This window comes from Protopterus annectens, chromosome 7.part0, assembly GCF_019279795.1.
Source record: "Protopterus annectens isolate FY-2018-M chromosome 7.part0, PAN1.0, whole genome shotgun sequence".
In the NCBI taxonomy this organism is placed as follows: Eukaryota; Metazoa; Chordata; order Ceratodontiformes; family Protopteridae; genus Protopterus; species Protopterus annectens.
Window position 1 is genome coordinate 737,687,545 of NC_056739.1, and position 24,933 is coordinate 737,712,477.

Below are 24,933 nucleotides of genomic sequence, written 5' to 3' on the forward strand. Positions count from 1 at the left end.
CAGTGGTTACCCCATGCATTTATTAGAAATAACGAAAGAACATATCATATCCAATAGGGAAATGTTATACGAACCTATTTTTAAAAAATTTCCAAAGGCACATGAAACTATTAATACGTTTATGCCCAATAATAATAGATTGAGATTCATAACATCTTTTAACTTACTTACATATAATATTAATAAGATAATATATAAATACTGGAGGGTACTAATGGCACAGGAGGATATAAAATTAGTAGTTGGTGAAAAACCTACTTTAGTTATAAAACATGCTTAACATTAAAAAACATCCTTGGTTATAAGGATTTCAATTATTGGAAACCTAGGCCGACATTAGCAGCGAATCATGGTACATTTGCTTGTTACAACTGTAGTTGTTGCAATGATGTACTTAAAAGTAGTGATACTCATAAAGTGGATACATTCAAGCATCCCACGACAGGAAGAGAATATAAATTCTTTGGATATGCCACCTGCATAACTAGCAGTGTTGTTTACATAGCTACATGTCAAATTTGTCCTTGTTTTTATGTGGGTAAAACTACCAGAAAGCTCAAAGAGCGAATAACGGAACACAAGTCCAACATTAGGCTTTCTAATGAGAACAATGCGTTGTACAAGCATATTGTAGCTAAGGGCAGTTCACATCACTTTAAATTTCAGGTTATAGATTGTGTTAGTGCATCACCCAGGGGAGGGGATTTGTCCAATTCCTTGGACCTGAGGGAATATGAATGGATAATTAGACTGTCAGCTGATGTATACCCTGGCATAAATGCATCTGTATCATTAAAACCTATATTGCAAAGAATACAGCAGACAAGATTAAAGTAGTTTTTATTAAATGAAGGGCATGTTTCTATTATACACCTTTTACTTATATACTATAAAAGCTATTTACATTTAGCATTAAGTATATCTTTTTATATTAGGTTATAAGTATTTTATGTGTATGTTGTTCTTTATACTTTATGCCTAAGTTTGTGTAGATAAAATTTATATAGTTGATGTCATTATAATTTTCATAGCACATAGTATTTTTATATTTTTATAAAATTTTCATGTTTTTAAATTTCATGGTCATGTGATGATGGCTGCAGGTCATATGATCTATTTTGTGTGTATAAAAGTGGGTGTTTCATTATACCTGTTGTAAACTTTGAGAAAGGGTTTTTTGAACCTGAAAGCTTTGTCGTTTTTGTTATAAAGGTATTTCAACTCAACTATTCTTGTTTTTGGACTTATTGCTTTGTTCCAGTGCTTTGCTGTAACTCTCTCTCTCTCTCTCGCGTGGGACTCTCTCTCTCTCTCGCGGGACTCTCTCTCTCTCTCTCTCTCGGGACTCTCTCTCTCTCTCGCGCGGGACTCTCTCTCTCTCTCGCGCGGGACTCTCTCTCTCTCTCTCTCTCGCGGGACTCTCTCTCTCTCGCGGGACTCTCTCTCTCTCTCTCGCGGGACTCTCTCTCGCGCGGGACTCTCTCTCTCGCGGGACTCTCTCTCTCGCGCGGGACTCTCTCTCTCTCTCTCTCTCTCGTGGGACTCTCTCTCTCGTGGGACTCTCTCTCTCGTGGGACTCTCTCTCGTGGGACTCTCTCTCTCTCGGGACTCTCTCTCTCTCTCTCTCTCTCTCTCTCTCTCTCTCTCTCTCTCATGGCTCTCTCTCTCTCTCTCTCGTGGCTCTCTCTCTCTCGCGTGTCTCTCTCTCTCATGACTCTCTCTCTCTCTCTCGTGTGACTCTCTCTCTCTCATGTCTCTCTCTCTCTCTCTCTCTCGTGTCTCTCTCTCTCTCTCTTGTCTCTCTCTCTCTCTCTCTCATGTCTCTCTCTCTCTCTCTCTCTCTCTCTCTCTCTCTCTCTCGTGGCTCTCTCTCGCGTGGCTCTCTCTCGCGTGGCTCTCTCTCTCTCTCTCTCTCTCTCGTGTGCTCTCTCTCTCGTGTCTCTCTCTCTCTCGCAGGACTCTCTCTCTCTCTCTCTCTCGCGCGGGACTCTCTCTCTCTCGCACGGGACTCTCTCTCGGGACTCTCTCTCTCGCGCGGGACTCTCTCTCTCTCACGTGACTCTCTCTCGTCTCTCTCTCTCTCTCGTGACTCTCGGACTGTCTCTCTCTCACGACTCTCTCTGACTCACTCACTGACTCTCTCTCGACTCTCTCTGACTCTGACTCTCTCTCTCTCTCTCTCTCTCTCGTGACTCTCTCTCTCTCTCTGACTCTCTCTCTCTCTCTCGTGACTCTCTCTCTCTCGCGTGACTCTCTCTCTCTCTCTCTGACTCTCTCTCGCGACTCTCTCTCTCTCGTGACTCTCTCTCTCTCTCGTGACTCTCTCTCTCTCGCGACTCTCTCTCTCTCTCTCTCTCTCTCTCTCTCTCTCGTGTCTCTCTCTCTCTCTCTCGTGTCTCTCTCTCTCTCTCGTGTCTCTCTCGTGTCTCTCTCTCTCGCGTGTCTCTCTCTCTCGTGTCTCTCTCTCTCTCTCTCTCTCTCTCTCTCGTGTCTCTCTCTCTCTCTCATGTCTCTCTCTCTCTCTCTCTCTCGCGTGACTCTCTCTCTCTCTCGCGTGACTCTCTCTCTCTCTCGCGTGACTCTCTCTCTCTCTCTCGCGTGACTCTCTCTCTCTCGCGTGACTCTCTCTCTCGCGTGACTCTCTCGCGTCTCTCTCTCTCGCGCTCTGTACTTTACCTAATACAAGAAGACATTGCATTTATTTAAGTTGTACAGTGTGGATGGATCTTGTATCTTATGACCTAGGCTGACTGCCAGAAGATGGTTCTTTCTAGATATTGTGCTACTGTATTTGTTTTTGTTCTGCATTACATTTGTCTCACGTGACTCTCTCTCGTGACTCACTCTCTCTCACGTGACTCTCTCTCTCTCTCTCTCTCGCGTGACTCTCTCTCTCTCTCTCTCTCTCTCTCGCGCTCTGTACTTTACCTAATACAAGAAGACATTGCATTTATTTAAGTTGTACAGTGTGGATGGATCTTGTATCTTATGTACTTGGCTGACTGCCAGAAGATGGTTCTTTCTGGATATTGTGCTACTGTATTTGTTTTTGTTCTGCATTACATTTGCATGCTAATGTGAAAAAGTTGTCCTCATTGGCAAGTGTCTGTCCTCTGAGGCCTCCCACTACATCTGATTTTTATTTATTTGTATTCCATTTCCCCCTCCCCACACTAAGAAGTACTTGATGAAATTTTGTTATCACCTCACTTAACTGTCAAATTTCTTCTTCTTTAGTTGTAGGGGGCAAGTAAGGGTTACCAGTGTTCTGTTTCCCCTGAGAAGAAACTACTTGCCCTTTCTATCTTTTTTCCTTTTTTCCAATTCTCATATTTACTCGTTACTCCCTGCCTTCTGCCATTTATCACTTGAGCACAATAACCCCCTCATCTCCATTGTGCAACTCTTTCATCTCTTAAGGTAAGTCTGTAACATTATATCTACTCTCATTCTTTTAATATAATTCAGTACTTATTTTATCAGAGGCCATTTACATTTCATATTGCTGCTTTAATGGACATACCTTAGTTTTAATCTGATTATTCTGTCCACTCTCTTCCCCTGCACCTCTTTAAAACTTTCTCATTTCTCTAGTATCATTCATATGTAAGCACTAGGCTAGCTGTTCTTGTCTTAAGCCTTGCCAATTTTTCATTCTGAAAGGTGGGGGACTTTTTCCACTTCTAATTACCATTGAAATAAGGCCTCTCTGAGTTAACCCTTTGACTTTTGCAGAGTTTTAAAAATAAAATAAAACTAACCTTAAAAACTGCAAACAGATCTATGTACATATATAAGCACCTCTTTACCCTTTCCTTGCTGCCCTCTGGTGAAAAAGCTTATGTTTTGACACTTGTGCACCAGGCTGTTAAGAACGGTTGTGTTTTCCCCTTGTTTTTATCCCTTTTAGCTTGAGGTTTTGGGTGTAAAGGAACAGTTTTACTAATATTTTCTTCAGTCTCTCTATGTTCATTTGGTAATTACCCCCCCCCCCCCATGAATGTAGATTCCATCCCTAAACTTCAAAGTAGTTGTATCACAGTAGCAAGGAAAATTGCTAGATAACTTTGGTCTCTTTTGTAATGAAGACATTTCAACTAGTCCTATAGCATGATTCTAACTGAATAGTTGGCTTGGTATCAACAAACACAGTTCCCTGTATTACTTGAGAGGAGGGTCATGTACATGAGCTCGTACATAATTTTTAACACTAAATAACAAAAAGTTCTTAGTTTTTGCCTCTCCTTTCCACTTGCATCTAAATTTCAGTACATAGACTTACAATTTTCCTTGTACAACCCTTATGGCTGATTCTGTACAAGAATGTGCTATAGATCACTAGTATGGAGTTAACAAGATGTTATAAAGGAACTGCAAATCCTGGGCTCATTGCCACGCTACCATTTCCATGCAGTTGTGTGCTCAAGGGTATGAATCTCATCCCTTCAGCTACCAACATGGCAAAGCAGGCAAAATCCACCCAAACAGGATGCATCTTTAAGTAGTCAATATGAGAATTAATAATTTTAACAATACACTAAACGTTTCCCCACCCCTACTTTTTTTGCAACCAGTTACTAGCTTTAAAAGGTAGCTATTCTAAATCTTGCTCTCTCCTCCTCGACCATCTTGTGCTGCATCTGTTTTTTGCTTAGACAATTTTAAGGGCAGTTTCTCAGCAGACACCTTAATCCTAGGACCCCGGTTTCCTTGTTCTACATTCCAGGCTCAGATCTTTGCTCCTGTACACTTTTTTTTTTTTTTTTTTATAAACCTGTCCAGTTCTTCTGGTACCAGCTCTAGGTCTAAGATCTTTACTCCATGGGGAAAGAAGACCTTCAATACAGCTGGATATAGTAGTTTGAAGCAAAGATTTAGCTGTTTGAAATATGAGGTGACTTGTTTCTTTTGATCCTTGTACTAATGGAAAAATCATGATCAGTACAAACACATTATTCCCGAATGGGTAGTTTCTCAGTTTCTCCTTTTTCCAAAGCAAACTGAAGTTGCTATTCTACTTGGTGGTTTTGAACGGTCATCACTGGGCACAGGAATCTATTGATTGTTCGAAGAGAAGAGTAGACGTAAAGTGCTCTGTCGAAGAATTTCTTCCTTTCTTAAACCAGCCCATTTGCTAAGCTGCTTAAGCATACATTTTTGCTAGTCTCTTCCATTACAGTCCCTCACAGACATTTATACTCTCTTTATATTTTCTGTCTATACACGATCTCCTAGATTTTTTCTTTTAGTTCTTTGTCTGCCTCTATTGCAAATGGTCTTGTTTGTACTCCCTTTCATCTTATTCATCATGGGTTGTCTGATCTGACCTTTGCTCAGCATTTGAAGCTCCTCCGCTCTACCTTAGTACCCCAGATCTTGTTTGCTGCCTGAACACCTCAGACATGTTCCATGAGGGCTCTGCATTTCTTTCAAGTGATATTGTGGGTTGATACCCCTTCCTTCTCTCCTCCCCCTATTGAGAGACTTCTCTCCTGTATTAAAGTATTTTTGTACTTTTTTAGGTAATTTATCGCTATTTTAACTTGGTTCTTTCTATTAGTAGTTAGCAGTAGCTTATCTAGTCTTTACAGTGTGCTTTTTCTTGGTTGTTAGTACAATACTATTAGACTTTTTTTTTTTTCTTCTTCTTCTTACGGTCATAAAGGATGGTGACAACAGTTTGTCTAGTGTATTTACACAGTGCTTAGTGTGGCTTATTTTCCAAGTGGTAGGTTTAATTTTTTTCTCAAGCTAGTGACCTTTGTATGACAAACAAGGTTCAAGTAACATACTGAATGTGCAAATAAGCTTCTCCCTCTGCATCCAAATGTACTTTTGTACAGAGTGTCAAGCCTGTTCTTTTAGCTTTAGTAAAAACACACCTATACACTGCTGAAGGTCCTGATAGAAGAACCAAAAACAAAATCTTCAGTAAACCCCCACATCAGCCTAAAAAAATTTTGGAAATACTGTTAATACTATTAACAAAATAAAATCAAAGACATTTAATCTAGTTCGATCAGATCGTATACTTAGAACTGTCATTAAAATGTTTTAAAAAGGTAAATCTCCAATCACTTCTCGTAGACGCCCATACTCTGGAGCCAATCATTTAAAGTTAGACTTCCTTTTCAGGGAGCTAATAATACCATAGTAAGACTATCCAATCAAACCATAGCCAATAGTTGTACATTGTTCAAGAGGAGGTAGGTTCGGACAATCAAAAAGATTCAGGAAGTCAATTCTTCTAAACACAGTGAGTTTCCATAATAAAGTGCATATTTATAGCATGAAGATGTTTCGCTTGTATACTTGCGTATAAGAACTGGCAGTAGTCCTCAAGACTCTAAGCCAGTCCATTTATATCAAAAGGCCATTATTGTGCGGCTTCCTTTTTTCGCCAGTCAATTTCGTTCAACAGCCAATAGTTACACATGCAAGAGAGTAAGGTTCTACCCACTCCAGTCAAGAAATAGATATAACCAATAGTTGTACATTGTCAGGACCTGCCTCTCTTCTTGACCAATCAAAAGGATTCAAAAAGTTAGTTTTGTAAAACAGTGGGTTTCCATAATAAAGTGCATATTTTATAGCATAAAGATGTTTCGCTTGTATGTTGCACACATGAACTGGCAGTGGTCTTCATAAGACACTAAACCAGGCCGTTTATATCCAAAGGCCATTATTATTCAGCTTCCTTCTTTTTTAACCACTCAGTTTCGTTCAGTAGCCAGTGGTTATACATATGCGAGAGAGACCTTCCAAAGACATGCATCTGGAGCATTTCTCCCTGGGCCTCCACTGAAAACAGGCTCTGTGGAACCTAGTCGGACTTTCCCGGTCAACAAATGATAAATAAAATAAAATAATTTTTGGACCAATCAAAGGGATCAAAAGAGCAAGCGTCTTGAAATGCAATAAGTAGTGATCCTCTTGAACGTTCGCCACAAAGTTTCTGATGCAGATCTCCTTTTTGAAACCAGTTTTTAGAATTTGTCAGACATATTTAGTCTTTCATTCGAGAAATTAATAGTTATAAAACTATATGTTCCACTTATGACCAGATGTCATTTCTGTGCAGAAGCTACTCAATCAGTTTCATATTAAGGGCCAAGCCTACTATTTATAGCCAATAATTAATCTTGAATATGTATTTTAACAGAACCAAGTTAATTTCAGCCTATAGAGTAACGGATACCATCTCTCTTAGCCAATCAAGAAGATCAGGAGAGCAAATTTCTTGGAACACAAGGAATATTGTTTCTCCTAACCTTTTTAGTACAAGTTTTTCAAGTAATTGCGCATTTATGCCAAAAATATTACACATGCACATTTCACATAGATATCTTTTCTCTGGAACCAAAAATTTTCAGAGATAATTAACTTTCTGCCTTTCATTCAGAAACACCATAATAATTCTAAACTGTTCGTCCCATTTTAGACCAATGGTTGTTCCTAGTCAGATTGGTCAATAAGAAAGTAATCAGTATCATGTAAAAATCCAAGCCTCTTATTTGCAACCAGTGGTATTCCTTCTGTTCTTTAATATGGGTTTTAGCAGGGCCACATTATTCAACCCCGGAGGGCGGTTCACACGCATGTTAACAATCCAATTTCATGTAACACTGTCCTGTTGTGAACATCCCCTTCTCTTGCTGTTTGAGCTACCACCTCAATAGCCTTAAATCTAAAAATTGGGGTTTTTGGCCACCTGCACTGCCAATGTATTGTTCATATCCTTATTGTGCATGTCTCTAAGATGCCTTAATATTAGGTCTTTAAACCTTTGGTCAGTTTTTCCAATGTAAAATGCACTGTATTGTTGACAAGACGCTAGATAAACAAGGTATTGAGTGTTGCAATCTGCATACACATTAAAGGAACAAGTCTTATTGGTGCACGGATAGACAAATGTGTTTACACTATCCATATCACAAGCTTTACATTTTCGGCACCTAAAAGTGCATGGGCTTAATAAACCCATTCTTGTTGCGTAGGAGCCTTTTGATTTTCTTAAATACAAATCTAGGAGCCTTTTGATTTTCTTAAATACAAATCTAGGAGTCTCCCCTATTATATTTTTTATTTTCTCATCAGTGGTTAGAATGGGCCAAAATCTTTTAATAATATTGCAAATTTGCTTATCCGTACAAGAAGTCAGTGCACATCTTAATTGTGATTCCCTAGTTCTTGAAGAGTGCTCATCACTATATGACTGACTACTCTGTTGGGAAAAATGTGGACGTCCTTTACCTTGTCTGATGTACTTACATTCCATTCTCATGAGTAAAGTCTTTATATCCCCTTTCTTTTAGGTTTTCATACAATTTTATCTTACTCTTAAAATCTTCATCTGTGCATAATCTTGATATCCTTATGGTCTGATTCTCAAAAATGTTATAAATATGTCCTGGATGCATACTTGTCTATGTAAGTAGTGGTTCTTCCAGGTAGATTTCCTATAAACACTGGTATTTATGCCCTCATTTGGGTGTATCTGAATCTTAACATCCAATAAGTCTATCATTTCCTTTGAGTAGTTTGCTTTAAACTCCTAGGAAATCAGTATTCTGATGTAATTTATAAAGAAAGTTAGGTGTTCAATATCTCCTTCCCATAGAATAAAAATGTCGTCTGCAAAACTACCATAATATATTGGAGGTTTTCTCCATGGGTTGACCTCACTTAAAATTTGGATACTTTCCCATTGAGCTAATACCAGGTTTGAATAACTGTTAGTGTATGGGGTTCCCATGGCAACTCCCCATGTTTGCAAATAGAAAATATCACCATAAACAGACCTTGTTTTCCAGGACAAGTTCCAATAATGAACAAACTGCATCAGGATTAACATCATTATGCCTCATGAACTGATCTATAGCTCGTAACCCATATTCATTGGGTATTACTGTAAAAAGACTGAGCCATAGTCACTAGTATAATACTAAAATTAGTCGTCTGATGAGTCTTGATATGATATGAGAGTCCCTTAGGAAACTTCCTGTGTCTTTTAGCACTGTAGGTGCCATAGGTAAGATTCTTTTTAACTCATTATCTAAATACACAGATAATGGTTCAGTAATCCAGTTCCTACCAGCTACAATGGGACCTAGTGTGGGGGAGTCATAGTAATCCTTATGTATTTTCGGTAGACCACTTGTATACTTGGAATCATAGGATGAGCGAAATCAAAGATGTCATAAAGATCCTTGCTTATGTGTTGGTCCATAAGTAATTCATACAAGAAGTTTTGAAACGTCTTGGTTCTCACATCAACTTCTTTTTTTTACTCAATCTCTTGACATATTCAAGCATTCTCTGCATCTTATTTCTGTACTAGTCTGCATCCATGACAACTATGCATCCACCCTTGTCAGCTGGTTTGATGACCAGTTGATCCATTTGCTTTTTCCACTTCATCCTCATAATCTGGAGAATAATTCAACAGCAAGGTGGTTGACTGGGATAAACCTACTAGGTTTCTTATATTGAGTGGTTCTACAGACAGTCTCCCCCAAAAATACATTTCAGCGATATATGTTTCTACAGAAAAGCCTAATGTGTCATAAAATCATTTTAAATCAGATGGCAAAGCTGGAATGAAACTTAGACCACAATCCAGTAAAGAAATTTATTCAGGACTTAAATCAAAATGTGAAATATTTACAAATTTACAACTGAGTTGAGTATCCTCAACATTTATAATGTCAATTTCTTGCGCTTTGAATTCCTGACTGTGTTCTCACATTCTTGCTAAATAGCCTTTTTTTTTTTTTTTTTTTTAAACCAGTAATGGCCAATTTACCGGGGCATGAACAGCTCCGTCTTTAATTTGAGTCTAGTAACTAGACCTACTGTTTCACTTCCATGGGGGGCATGGCTGAGAAGTACTGGTACCAGCTTCAGCTAAAGTCAACATTTGATTTCTATTGAAAGTGTCTATCCTAGCTGGTGTTTGTATAGAATTCATATTTGTATTTGAATTCGGTGATTTGTTCACCATCCCATTACTTTGTTCAAAGTACTGTCCAGTGAATTCATTCCTAGAATTGGAGGCTCTGCTGGTATGGAACTTATTCCGTCCTCTATTGATATTTTCATCTTTAGGCCATTCTTGAAGTCCTGATGGGCCAATTTTTTTTTTTTTTTTTTGTTGCCTTAGCTTATCATAAGCATTTAAATTAACTTCCAACAGTTCCAACTTATTCAAATGGGTGTTTTGTAGGGATTGGATTACTGAACCATTATCTGTGTATACAAAGAATGAGTTAAGAATTTTACCTATGGCACCTACAGTGCTAAAGGACACAGGAAGTTTCCTAAGGGACTTGCATATAAAGACTCGTCAGATGACCAACTTTAGTAATATTGTACTAGTGACTATGGATATCACCAGTATTTTTACAGTAATACCCAATGAATATGGGTTACGAGCTATAGATCAGTTCATGAGGCATAATGTTAATCCTGATCCAGTTTGTTTTCCAGGACAAGTTCCAATAATGAACAATGTCTTTTTGTTTATGGTGATACTACCCCATGTGCTAATAGTTATTCAAACTTGGTAGTAGCTCAATGGAAAAGTATCCAAGTTTTAAGTGATGTCAACCCATGGAGAAAACATCCAATACATTATGGTTGTTTTGTGGACGACCTTTTTATTCTATGGGAAGGGGATATTGAACACCTAACTTTCTTTATAAATTACATCAGAGTGCTGATTTTCTTGAGCTTAAAGCTAACTACTCAAAGGAAATTATTGACTTCCTGGATGTTGAGATTCTGATGCACCCAAATGAAGGCAGAGGGCATAAAGATTCTGATGCACCCAAATGAGGGCATAAATACCTGTTAATAGGAAATCCAAATGAGGGCATAAATACCAGTGTTATATAGGAAATCTACCTTGAAGAACCACTATTTACATAGATATGGCATCCAGGACATATTTATAACATTTTTGAGAATCCGACCATAAGGTTATCAAGATTATGTACGGATGAAGAAAATTTTAAAAGTGAGCAGATACAATTGTATGAAAACCTAAAAGGAGATATAAAGACTAACTTGGTCATGAGAACAGAATGTAAGGACATCAGAAAAGGTAAAGGACGTCCACATTTTTCCCAACAGAGTAGTCGGTCACATAGAGATAAGCCCTCTTCATGAACTAGGGAATCGCAGTTAAGATGTGCACTGACTTATTGTATGGATAATGAGCATAATAAGCAAATTTGCAATATTAAAAGTTTGGCCCATTCTTACCACTGATAGGAAAATAAATTTAATAGACTCCTAGATTTGTATTTAAGAACAAGAAAAACATCAAAAGGCTCCTATGCAACAAGAATGGGTTTATTAAGCCCATACAATCCAATAGGAAAGGCACAAGACAGAATATTAAGGCATCTTGGAGACCTACACAATAAGGATATGAACAATACATTGACAGTGCATGTGGCCAAAAACCTCAATCTTAATTTTAGATTTAAGATTATTGAGGTAACTCAAACAGCACGAGAAGGGGATGTTCACAATAGGACAGAGTTATGTGAAATTAACTGGATTGTTAATATGCGAGTGAACCGCCCTCCAGGGTTGAATAATGTGGTCCAGCTAAAACCCATATTAAAGAACAGAAGGAATACCATTGGTTGTAAATAGGCTTGGATTTTTACATGATACTGATTGGTCAATAAGAAAGTAGTCTCTGAGTAGGAACAACCTATTGGTATAAAATGGGACGATAGTTTAGAATTGAGTTTCTGAATGAAAGACCGTTTATCTCTGAACATTTTTGGTTCCGGAGAAGAGAAATCTATGTAAAATATGAATGTGTAATATTTTTTATGGCGTGATTCCTTAAACTTATACTAAAGGTTAGGAGAAACAATAGTCCTTGTTCCAAAAAATTTGCTCTCCTGATCTTCTTGATTGGCATCTTACTCTATAGGCTGCAGTAACGTGGTTTCATTAAAATATATATTCAAGAATAATTAAATTATTATTGGTTATAAGTAGTAGGCTTGGCCCTTAATATGAAACTGGCTAAGAAAGAGAGTCATTTCTATACAGAAATGACATCTGGTCATAAGTGGACCATATAGTTTTATAACAATTATTAATTTCTCGAATGAAAGACTAAATGTCTGACAAATTCTAACAACTAGTTTCAAGAGATATTATGTATCACTTTTTTTGTGGCGAACATTCAAGAAAATCACTATTTATTGCATTTCAAGAGACTCGCTCTTTTGATCTCTCTGGTCCAAAAAGAGAAGGTATCTCTCGCATGTGTATAACCACTGGCTATTGAACGAAACTGGTTAGAAAAGGAAGCCGAATAATAGGGATATAAATGGACTGGTTTAGTTGGTGTCTTATGAAGACCACTGCCAGTTATGTGTACAATATAAAAGCGAAACATATTTGTGCTATAAATATGCGTTTTATTATGGAAACCCACTGTGTTTTAGAAAATTAACTTTCTGAATCCTTTTGATCAAGAAAACAGGTCATGACAACGTACAACTATTGGTTAATATATTTATTTCTTGACTGGATAGAACCTTACTCTCTTGCATGTGTTTAACTATTGGCTGTTTGAACAAAATTGACTGGCGAAAAAAGAAGGAAGCCGCACAAGAATAATGGCCTTTTGATATAAATGGACTGGCTTAGAGTCTTATGAGGCCTACTGCCAGTTCTTATGCATAACGGTATACAAGCAAAATATCTTTTGTGCTATAAATATGCACTTTATTATGGAAACCCACTGTGTTTAGAAGAATTGACTTCCTGAATCTGTCTGAACCTGCCTCTTTTCTTTACCAATGAACAACTATTTGGCTATTTTTTGATTGGATTGAATCTTACTATGGTATTATTGGATCCCTGAAAAGGAAGTCTAACTTTAAATGATTGGCTCCAGAGTATGGGCGTTTATTGGCTCCGGAGTATGAGTGTTTATGGGAAGTAAAGTGATTGGAGATTTACCTTTTTAAAAGTTTTAATGACACAGTTCTAAGTATACGATCTGAGGAAGGCTAAAAAGCCGAAGTGCTTATCGAACTGGATTAAAGGTTTTTGATTTTATTTTGTTAATAGTTTTAACAGTATTTCCAAAAGTTCTTTGGCTGCCGTGGTGGTTTACCGAAGATTGTTTTTGTTCTTTTAGCTTTAGGGCACTTCAGATCAAGATAGAAAAGCTCATGGTCAAGGGCCTCTGTCCTGCACAGACACGGTTTTCTCTTTCCATAGCATCCACCTTATCTGCTACTCCTTTTCCAGGTAAAAAGCAGGGCAAAGCCAAAACTAAGGATGGAACAAAAAAGGAAAAAGATAAATGATTCAGACATGTCTGACAAATCTAGGAAAATACATTCTCTCAACCTGATGGTGCCGGTTGAGCTGGATCTGAAAACTCCCAGAACATTGGAGCTGATTGTCTGTTGGGTTTGTTCTCCCTGGAGCTGGTGAGCACAAGCCCACACTTGCTGATGCTGCAAGAGTGTAGGTATTTCACACCACCTTTAGTGACTGTTCAGTCTTCCAGAAGCCCAACTGAAAGACTATTGACAGGATGATGTGGAAATTTGAGTATGCAGATCTAGCTTTGGTGTTTTTCTCCATACAATCTCCTGGGAACACACCTAAGTATTGGTCCAACTACCCCTTCTTTCATCTTTCCAGTCCCAGTCTGCACCTCTGACCCAGCTACCTTGGATCCTACCTGCCCCAGGGCACCTTTGTCTGAGCAGGCAGTTGAGCTACTTTGATTCTGACAACATTCCTTTCTCTCGACTCCAATATGTTTGGCTGGGGAAGAGACTTTGAACTGAATTGTAGGTGCCGGGGTTTGAGGCATGTATCAACTCCAGTTATTGAATCGTCAATCCCCTTTGGGGCCTAGGTTCTCCATAGCTCTGATCAGAAATTGGTTTTAGGGTTGAGGCCCATTTCTATCAAGGGGTGTCCTTTTGTCCTTGGACAGGAGGGGAGCTTTGGGGCCAATCGTGGCTTCAGCTTTTGGAAGGGTCTTGGTGTTACTTAAGGAAGAGGTGATCCCATCCAGATTAGTTCCACTCAAACCCCAGTAAGATCTTGCTGCTGCTTCTTCCCTCCTTTCTGTTGGTACCACAGACTTCTGAGTCTCCATGCTACATTAGCTGTCTGATACAGAACCCTCGGAGCTCCCACCATTGCCAGTTCATAAGAAATAGATGTGCAAGTAGAATGCACTGATTTGGATGAAGGAGAAGGCTCACCCAGAAGACTCAGTGAGATCCTTTTAATTGAAGAAATGGAGGGGAGTTGTCCACTAAACCTTTCAGCAGACTAATCCATGTTCCATGGTTCTGGCTCAACATTGTCCTGGGTGGTACCACCCACTGATCTTATTGAACAAAAAAGGAATTGTTGGAAGAAAGTTCTCTGCCCATCCCTCCCCCTAAGAGTTTAGGGCTGCGGACAAGTTCAGGAAGTGGAGCTGTAGACAAGTTCAGGAAGGGGGCATGCTCATCAGTGATCTGGGTGCAAGTCACTGAATTATTTGGCCCATGTTACTGGATTCCAGAGACTTGACTAAATAGCTTTCCAAGTCCTCTCTTGGGTATTCTGCCTGCAGATGTCAAGAAGACTGGATTCTACAGGCTGCTCTAGCTATGCGACTGCCTTGCAATACAGTGGATGACGTGACTAGGGCAGTGGGCAGCAGGCACCACCATGCATTGGCATGCCTGGCTACATCTTTTTGACTTTGCAGAAGTCCTTCATTAATGCTCCTCTTGATTGCTCCCCTCTTATTAGACCCAAAGTAAAAGACACACTAACCAGGATCGCTTGCTCGAATCTATTTTTCACACCTGACAAAGATCCTTCCCTCTGAATCTGGGCTAGAATGATGTGGTTCTGCAAATCAGGTTTTCATGATGCTTCTGGGGAATATAACCTCTTCTAGTGGCAGAGTAGGAGGCAATTTTGCCAAGGAGGCAGACTGCACAATCTAGGCTTTCGTGGTCATTTTAACAAGAAGCTCCATCAGTGCCCCTGAAGGGTTACCCAACTCCTGGGGGGGGGGGGTTGGTGCTTACCCATGCACCCACAAGCCTGGCAAAATGTAACCAATTCATGGGTGCTGAATATTTTGCACTTCACTTCTCTCTTCCCTTCCTCCACTACTAGCAGCACCAGAAAATTCCAAACCACTAGAAGTCATCCAACTTGTCATCAAGACAAAGTAGAGTCTGGAGTCTAGTTCTTTTAGTATCCAAGTAAACAGGGAACCTCAGGCCCATTCTGGATCTGAGTTATCTAAATTGTCAGTAAAACAGACAAAATTCTAGATGGTCAAATTCAGTCCATTTTTTGCCTTTTCTGAGGAAGGATGCCTGCTAGGGATCAATTTTCCCATATCTCGACAATTGACCAACTGCAAACTCCAGGGATCTGTTGCTATATCACAAATTCCTTGTTCTCCTATTATAAGACTTGGACAGATTTACTGTTAAGTGCCAAGCAGAATTTATCAGATGCCCTGTCAACTCTATTCTACAGTTGGCAAGTCTTCCCCATGCCAGTTTAGTCTGTTTACATCTTTCAGCTGTACAGGTATTTAATCATCACTCTCCTCTAGCATGGTTGATTGTACATCTCTTGGGTCTAATGACATCCACAGTTTTGATGGTCCCGCTAGCTAGGTTCCATGAGAGTACTCCCAGTGGACCGTTGCAGTATAGTGCTCTCAACACCCATCCACTGTATGCAAGGATTCACATTACTCATGTCTGCAGAGAACACATTCTTGGTGGATAACGTTTCCTTCAGTAATGAAAGGATGCCCATTACATAAGGATCAACCTGTAGCAGTAGTAACCATGGATGCCTCCCTTCTAAGGTGGGTGGGGCAGTACAAAGAATTATCCAAGGTCTATGGTCATCCCTAGAGGCAAATCTTTACATGTGTATCTTGGCGGTAAGGGTAGTACTCCCAGCATTGCAGGCAGGAATGCTGTCCCAAAGGGTGTGATTTCCATACACGCAGACATCTTGGCAGTAGTCTGGTACTTCAACAAACAGGCAGGAACCCGCTTCCATCCCCTTTGTTGAGAGGACATTTTAGTCATGGGCTATGTCTTCACACCGCTTTATAATAGCAATAGATGCACTGGAGATGTTCAGTGGACAAACTGAGCAGAACTATCTTAATGCATCAGGAATGGTCTCTCAATACTATAGTGACCACTTAGATTTTTCATCAGTGAGGCCAACTTTGCTGTCACCTCATACTTGAACAAGTGCAGTAGTTATTTTGTCCTGATCCCTCCAAGGGATGCTCTGGTCCACAACTGGCCCCAGAGTCTTTATGCTTTTCCGTCATTGTCACTAAGTTCATCCAGAAAGCAAGAAAAGGTAAGGCCAGTGTAATCCCCTCCTTGCCCCTTTCTGGGCCTGACAGACCTGTTTACCTTTACTGTGGTCTCTACTGGTAACATCCTGCATGAATGTTGAATCAGTATCTAGATCTTTTAACTCATCTGTCTGAACTGCCTCCTCTGGACCACAAGCCCATGAAACTAGCCTCTTGAGTTCCTACAGTTCTAATGGTAAGTCAGATGACGGGCTTACATCGGCTGTTCACATCCTGTCTGCTTCCCAAACATCAGTCTACCAGGAAGGTATATCATAACAATTGCAAGAGATTTTCTATTTGGGCCATGTCAAAAAGTTTGGACCCTCTTTCTGCTCCCATCCCTTCCATATTAGAATTCATCTCTGAACTTTTCGATAGTGGCTGCAGTTATTCCACTAGCAAACGCTCCCATAGGGCAGAATGACAACTCCATAGCTTCCTTAAATCTCTAAAGCCTTTTTGAGAGGAACCTTTCTGCTATGGCCACCTATCGGGGACCCAGCTGCTCCTTGAGATATTACTATCCTGCTCCAAGCGCCAACTCAACCCCACTTTGAACCAGCAACCACAGTAGATTTAAAATTCTCAACTTGGAAGACTATCTGTTCTAGTGGCTATTACATGGGTCAAAGGTTTGGGAGTTCCAGGCCCTTTCCTGCAAGCCTCCCTATTTGGTATTCCATAAAGATGATCTCCTTGGACTAATTTATCCTTTCTAATGTGGCATCTGAAACATCATTCAATAAAATCTACTGGTAATCTTGCCTACCTTTTCAAACAAAAGTGAATACACTGTAACCCATTTGAAATGTTGGGACCCGCTACAGTGAGTCACAAAATGCAGATACTAAATGGCCAATTTAAGTCCAAGATGCACTTTCTCAGAATATTCCCTTTTCTCCAAGGTATGGCTATCTTGGAGTTGGTATGTGCAAGTTTGGGGGCCCCCTGCAGTAAAGTTTGAGAATAATTCTCTCCTCCCTGGGTTTTCCACCCCCCCCAGCTTTTTGGCACTCTGTATTAGAGTGCTGAAATTTCAGTAGGGAGCCTGAATACGTCCTACATAGGCTGGAACCTTCAACTCCTATTCTACTTTCATAGGAATAAACCATTCAGGCAGTCTGATAATTTGTTGCCTTCTCTCAACCAAAATTAGGCAAAGCAGTGGTCAAAGTTCTTTCATAATAGTTGTCACATTGCATTTCTTTTGTCTACAACAAAGGCTTGTCCTACAAACCAGACTTAAAGCTCACTCCATGTCCATAACCTTTACGAGGTCTCCCCATTAACGTTGTGCAGCAGCAATGTGGTTTTACAGTTCACACCATTGTATCTCATTGTGTGATGTGTAGTCCAGGTCATGCTCTTCCTTTGGTTCCATCATTCTCAGGAATATCTTTCATTGATGCTACCCAGGTAAAACATCTTGGGAAGCTGTCCCACATGTTGAAGTCTATAGTTATGTACTTACTATATTGATCAATGTGGTCTGATTTTTCAGTCCATTTAGGCTTCTTGGTGACCAGGTAATTGCCATCTACACCGTTTTTTCAGTCCTATTTATTACTCGTCTGTTGGTGTCTACTTTTGATTGTAGTATCATAGTTTAGTATTTTTCTGGTTGGGGCAAACTCTGAGGGTGGTGGAGTAGAGGGAATTATGGGTAGGGGAGGGGGCAGAGCCTTGGAGCTAAGAAGCTTCAAATTTGATGCTGAGGTTGGATCTGACAACCCCATGTTGATGGCCTGACAACATGGAGCTGTTATTGGCAAGTCCATAACTTTCCTTTTTTCAAATCTAGTTCATCATTTATGCATGTTGATAACCCAGCAGAGTTTCCAGTTCTTGCTACCTCTAAGGAAAATTTTACTTTTTCGGTTAATTGAGACCTTCTGTCCCTGCCTCAGGGTGAAGATTAATGGCTACTCCATGTTGCTCCACTTCAGTTGATTTCAGGAGCTGAGTGATCAGCGCTTAGATTTTTCCTTTAACCAAAACAAACACAAATGGATAATTAAATGAGTAATTCTGTGCACAAAAAAAACACTGGCCCTAAGGCTGTGAAACATTTGCCAGGTACCTTCTGTTACCACCCATGCCATATAATACAATGTTGGATTTTAAATTTTGGGTCAGCAATACACCTAAGCTTAACATACAGCATGGGTGACCTGTTGAATGCTGCAGTGCAGTAAAGTGGAGGTTGAATAGTACATTTGTAGCATTTTCATGTTAGTGCTGGCTAATAGTTTTACATGTGCATAAGGCTCATGCAGACTGGTCAATGTTTTTTAGGATTACTGGTGGATGTGCTGTCATCTTACATATATGCATTCTGTTTGTGTTGCAGTTGTGTTTGGTGAACATACCTACATGGTGACAGTTTCGGGGCAGAAGGTGTTTGTGGTGAAGAGGCAAAACTCATCCAGAGAGCCCATTAATGTGTGAACTTGTGTGTGTCGCACTGGTTTATTGCTCAGCAGACTGTAGTACCTACTCAAATCCTTTGCTTGGCTTTGATTTCCACAAAGAACTGAACATGAGTGGAAGCCAGGAAAGAGGCTTTCTTATTGGAGAACATCCTTGTCTTGTGAATAGCTCCTCAACTGAACAAAAGTTTTATGTGTATTGTTCACTCATTTGTAATGAGCAATTCTAAACAGTGGATAACAGCATGTTGGATCACTTCACTGCCTTAGAAACCTTTATAATTTTGCAACTCATTAAATTGGATTTTGATCAATTATTACTTCTTTTTAAATAAACCTCTATTAAAATGTCGCTTATGACTGTATTCATGTTAAGAGGTGAGTTGCAATACATATTGGAAAGCCTGTGTCATACTGTCTTCGAATTTTACAACACTACCTGTTGTGCATCCATTTTAGTTTGTGAAATATGCATAATATTCTCACCTTTCATGTCCCATGTCCTTCAAACTGGTAATCAGGGCAGTAGCCTAAGTTGTTTGTTAGCCAGCTTCCAACGTTTCAGGGCACCTTTCACACACCAAAACAATTGGCCTGAGCTAAAGCAAGTTAGGATGCCAATCCCTTTGCAGCCTTCCTGCTGCCAAGTAGAGCACTCCACTGCAGGCTTTTGAGGCTTGACAGTTTGCAACACCACTTGCTATGCAGATATTTTTTTCTACATTACTTTGTTTAAACTATATTTTTTTCTGTGAAAAACTGTTAAAACTTGAGATGAATATTTTTTAATCTTTTTTATACATTTCCACTTTATTCAAAACCCATCCTCCTACATTATCAAAAATTACAAAAAAAAAAAAGATGCCATTTTTCATCATACCATACTAAACATTCGCTATCAGTATGAGAAATTCTTTACATCAGTCTCCTTTTAATCTAAGATCTGATGTCAATTTTCATTCCTCAAGTGGGTTCGGATCCGATCCTGTGATCGGAGACTGCCGATTTTTTTTTTTTTAACAGCTCATGTATATTACAAACTCTTGTGCTCCTCCCTTCCCCATAATGTTCTAGTCCCCTACCATACCTCAGATCTTGTTTGCTGGACTTCTAGCTTCACAGAAAATTAGAAACCAGTACCTGGAGCTCGAATGCAGGAACGTTGGTTCCCTTACCTTCTAGAAGTCAAACCACAACATAGAGGGTTGAGGAAGAACAAAAGTGGACAATACAGATGGAGTGTTTTGGTGAGTGCATAACCTCTTTTATGCTTTCATTCCTCAACTGGGCTGCTTTCGGGTCACGGAAAGCCAATCATCCAGAAGGATGTCTCTTAGCACCATCTTTCTTCACCGAGGCATTCTGCTTTTGAGGTGGGGAGAAAGTGTTCCTTGCTTCTAGAGGAAGGATCACCCCCCCCGGTTCCATCTTCCCAATCTCGTACATCTTTGTTCCTTGAGCCTTAACACACTACCCCACAGGGACAGCCAGCACAAAGTCTCCAGACTATCCAGTAGGATATACTCTTTATCTTGTGATACTTCTCCAGAACATCCCGCTGATGAAGTCCCTAGGAAAAGAGTGCAAGAGGAAGCACTTTGGTCACAGAAAATACGGATTCTGATGGGAAGGGTCCCAAAGATCAACACCTGATGACGTGTCTTCTGGAGGCATCCTGGAGATCCTTAAGCAAAGGGGTGGTTGTTTTTTTACAGATAACCCTTCCCAAGGGGAATCTGTATTCCTGGAAGCCTTTGGGTCTGACACATCTACCTCTTGGTGACTCTGCTCGCCAATGACCTCATTGATTTGATATCTGTGCAGATGTGGAAGAAACCAGACACTATTGAGCTGATCCCCAAGAGACTAGACTGGGTCCTGGCACCACTGAAAGATTTTTGGAGCATGGGAGTACCAGTAGATGCCATGGTCATAGCAGTGGCCACACAAGGACATCGCAGAAGACTGTTCATCTGTCCATCCCCTTAACATGGAGTCCAGGGCATTGGACATATTTAGGAAGCATGTAGCTGATTCAGTGACTATTGCACTGAATTATTTGGCGCACTTCACCAGACTTCAGAGGGATTTGATTGATTAAAGAACCGTCCAGATCTCTCTCTCCGGGACCATTTCTGAGGCAGAGACATCTATTGTCTCAGTCTGCTACCCTACAGTCTATTTCATATTTGTCCATGAGGTTAATTTTAAAATGCATCTTAAGGTACCTCGAGGGCTGTGGGTTCAGGCATTTGTATTGGTTCAGGCATTTGTATTAGGAGACATGCTTAGATGAGCCTGCGATTTTTGCAGAATCTTCAACTCCTCATTCGTTAATACTCCCTTTGATGAAAGTTCTTTGTTTGGCCCCCAAAGTTGAAGACACAATATCCAGGTGTGAGCAGGATGGTAAGATCCTGTCTGCAGTGGGTATACATTTTTTAGCTCCTCAAAAAACGTTCTCTAGGAATCAACAAAGTGGTTGAAAAATGTTCAAAAAAATCCCAGGGTCCTTTCCATGTGGAGATGGTTCCTCCACGGGCAGAGGAGGGAACTCTAATGGGAGACACCACCCACATGGCAGAGGAGACGCACAGAATCAAGGATCTAAGGACTTTTATTTTTTTTCTCTGACTGATCCTACCAGTGCTCCTGAAAGGAGGCCCAATTTTCCACTTCTGGAGGCAGGCAGGGGTCACCTATCCCTGCACCAGAGAGCCTGGCCAGACATTACAAGAGAGAGCCTGGCCAGACATTACAAAAGATCCATGGGTGCAGAGTATTATTTTCAGAGGTTATAATACCCCCCTTTAACAGTAAACAAAATTAATAAGTTGCCCAAGTGAAGCAGCTGGATTGGACCCACTCTCCAAAAATGGATGACTCTGTAGTAAATATCACAAAAAACACTTTAATCGAATCGGTGCATAAATCCGGGAACAAAATGGATAAGCGCTTTTGTCTAGATAATATAGACTTCAATCGACAACAGTTAAAGCATAGTTGCTTCCCTTTATACAAACCAAACAGGAAGTGACATAATTCAAAGTTGATTAGGGCAGATGACTTTACATTAAATATTCATGAGATGAATAAATTAAAATGAAATCCTAAATAAAGTAGACTGCAAGACACACAACCCCCACAGCAGTATAAATACAACTTAAATGCATTCAATAAAAATGAAATTACAAATTTATAAAAAGACTGGTATGTAATGGAATAAAAAAAATTAAAACCATATAAAATAACAATATGATGTCTATTAACTATGGTATATTAAACAGTAATAATTTGGGAGGTCATATTACCTCTCCAATGCCTTGGAGCTGATTGAAATATTTATTTTCGTTTAAGCCTGGCCAGTTCCCTGCATTCAATTGTAGCTGCGAATATAATTCTTTTTTTCCAACAATAGTGACCATGCTCCTCCTGTAAAATCAGTGTTGATACGGTCTTTAATGAATAAAAATGTGTGATTTTTCTCAATTATATGCTTACTTAGTGCATTGGTGTCTTGAGTATTTTTAATATCCTATAAAAATGTTCATAGATGTGGTTTTTCAGCTTTCTTGCCAACATAAAAACACAGACAGTGCACATAGCACAATATACTACTTTCTCAGAATAGTTGTATTTCTGCCTGATCTTAATTTCCACATTGACAAATATATTACCTTTTACAAATTTACAGTAATTGCATCTACCACACTTATTCATGGAACCAGATATTTGTTGAAAGAGCAGGCTCCTAGTTTCAAAAATATTCTTTAAATTCTTTCCTTTTTTATACACAATAGTAGGTTGTGAGCCTATTGCAGATCTGATATTCTTTTCATGTTTAAGAATGGACCAGTTTTTCAATAAAATCTTTTTAAAATGAAACTCCGTAATAAATGAGGTTTTAAAATCTTTCTTCCACTATGCTAGTCTCATGAATGTTTGAAGGTGAGGTAATGGTGAGGTAATGGATGTACTATCACCAGAAGGTAAGGGGAAGTAAAAACCCCTCTCCCAAATGTTTGAAGGTGAGGTCATGGATGTACTATCACCAGAAAGTAAGGGGAGGTAAAAACCTCTCTCCCATTTGCTGACAACCTCAGTCATAATGTTAATAATAAATTTGTGAGGGTAACCTCCTCTTAGAAGCATTTCTTTCAGCGTGTCACATTCATTCAGAAATTCATCCATTAAAGACTCCATACGTGCTGCACGCACAAATTGGCCTTTTACAATAGCCGTTTGCTTCATAGGGTGGGTGCTAGAATAATGTAAGAGTTTGAATAAGTTTTTTTTTCTAAAAATCTTTGAAACTTATGATGGTCCTTGAGTAAAAGTATGTCAAGGAAAGAAATCATATTAAAATCACTGGTGTGTGTAAACTTTAAATCTGTGGTAGTTCCAATATATGCAATAAAATCATTAAGTTCGTTAGGTCCATCCCATAAAATAAACATGTCATCCAAAAACCTGGTGTAAAACTTGATATATTCAAAATACTTTGAGGGGAACAATTTTTTCTCCCATTGTTTTACCACAATGTTGGCATATAGCCCACCATATGCTGACCCCATGACCACTCCCTCTTGACCTGGTTCCATGAATGTGTGGTAGATGCAACTACTGTAAATTTGTAAAAGAAGGTAATGTATTGTGTCAGTATGGAAATTAAGATCAGGCAAAAATACAACTGTTCTGAGAAAGTAGTATATTGTGCTATATGCACGGTCTGTTTTTATGTTGTGCTATATGCACGGTCTGTTTTTATGTTGGCAAGATTAACCGGAAACTGAAGAACCGCATTTACGAACATTTTTATATGATAATAAAAATACTAAAGACACCAATGCACTAAGTAAGCAAATAATGGAGAACAATCTCAAATTTGTATTCATTATAGACCATATCAACACTGATGTTAGAGGAGGAACATGGTCACTATTGTTGGAAAAAAGCGAATTATATTGGCAGCTACACCTGAATGCAGGGAACTGGCCAGGCTTAAACGAAAATATTTCAATCCGCTCCTTACTGAAATTAAAGGCATTGGAGATTTAATAATGACCTCCCAAATTATTACTGTCAAATATACCATGGTACACAGACATCCTATTGTTTTACATGGTTTTTAAATTATTTTTTTATTCTATATTACATACCATCAGTCTTTATATAAATTTGTAATATTTTTTATTTAATGGATTTAACTTGGATTTATGTACTGATTAAAGTGGTTTTGTGACTTTTTACTACTGGGTCATCATTTTTGGTGAGTGGGTCCAATCCTATTGCTTCACTTGGCCTACTTTTGTTTTTTGGACATGTTTGTGCTTCTGTTTGACTTTACTAGTTTGTCATGGCCAGTGAAGATGGGATTCATTGGCCCCACTCAGGTCACAAAACATGGACATTGAGGCTTTGAAGCAAACTGTGCTTTATGTGAAAGGGACTGCACTACAGAACTTAGTGAACTCTCTACTTGACACCCCCTTCTGACGTCAGACCACATTTTCCTGCTTCTAGTGGAACTGAAATGACTTCTACCAGCTTGCGGTCTGCTTTGAGTGACTAACTTGGAAAATAATAAACAGTTGTGTGCATCTAATGGTTTTCCTTATAGTTTCAACGGATTTGGCAGTCTTTCTTCATACCTTATGGACAACGTACAGAACAAGCGGAACACACAGGAGAGACTGCTTTGAGAGCAGGAACCGTGCCTGCTTTACAGGACTGGCTTAGAGTATTTTCCTTTGTGAGACTGAAGTCAACCGCTAATGGTAACAGTGATTTACCAACTTAATTTTAAATTGTTTGAAGCAAGAGTTTGCAACTTGATGCATATTTCATTGAATGTATGAAGGAAAATATAGTTCCAAAAGGTGTGAGAATGTGGAGCTATCCCAGTGGATTGCAACCTAATTCTGAATTGTTTAAAGAGCTAGTGGTTATGTTTGGCAAACACTGGATAGAATGCATGCGATTTAATATTCAAACATAATTTGATTAATTGATTTCTTATTTCTGATTTGGATAAATGTATTTGTGGGCATTTACATTAGGACAAGTTTAAATTTGAGAATATTCAATTGAGTA

General features: G+C 39.3%; 1 protein-coding gene across 2 annotated transcripts in view; it reads left to right on the plus strand.

The window, feature by feature from the left end:
* LAMTOR4 (late endosomal/lysosomal adaptor, MAPK and MTOR activator 4) overlaps window positions 1–19,192 on the plus strand; it is a 1,302,749-nt gene extending 1,283,557 nt beyond the window's left edge. For both annotated transcript variants that reach the window (XM_044077267.1, XM_044077268.1), the window contains one exon: window positions 18,762–19,192. In XM_044077267.1, coding sequence (XP_043933202.1) covers window positions 18,762–18,859 — 98 coding nt within the window. In that variant the 3' untranslated portion in view covers window positions 18,860–19,192. The remainder of the gene's footprint in view (window positions 1–18,761) is intronic.
* Window positions 19,193–24,933: the final 5,741 nt, after the last annotated feature.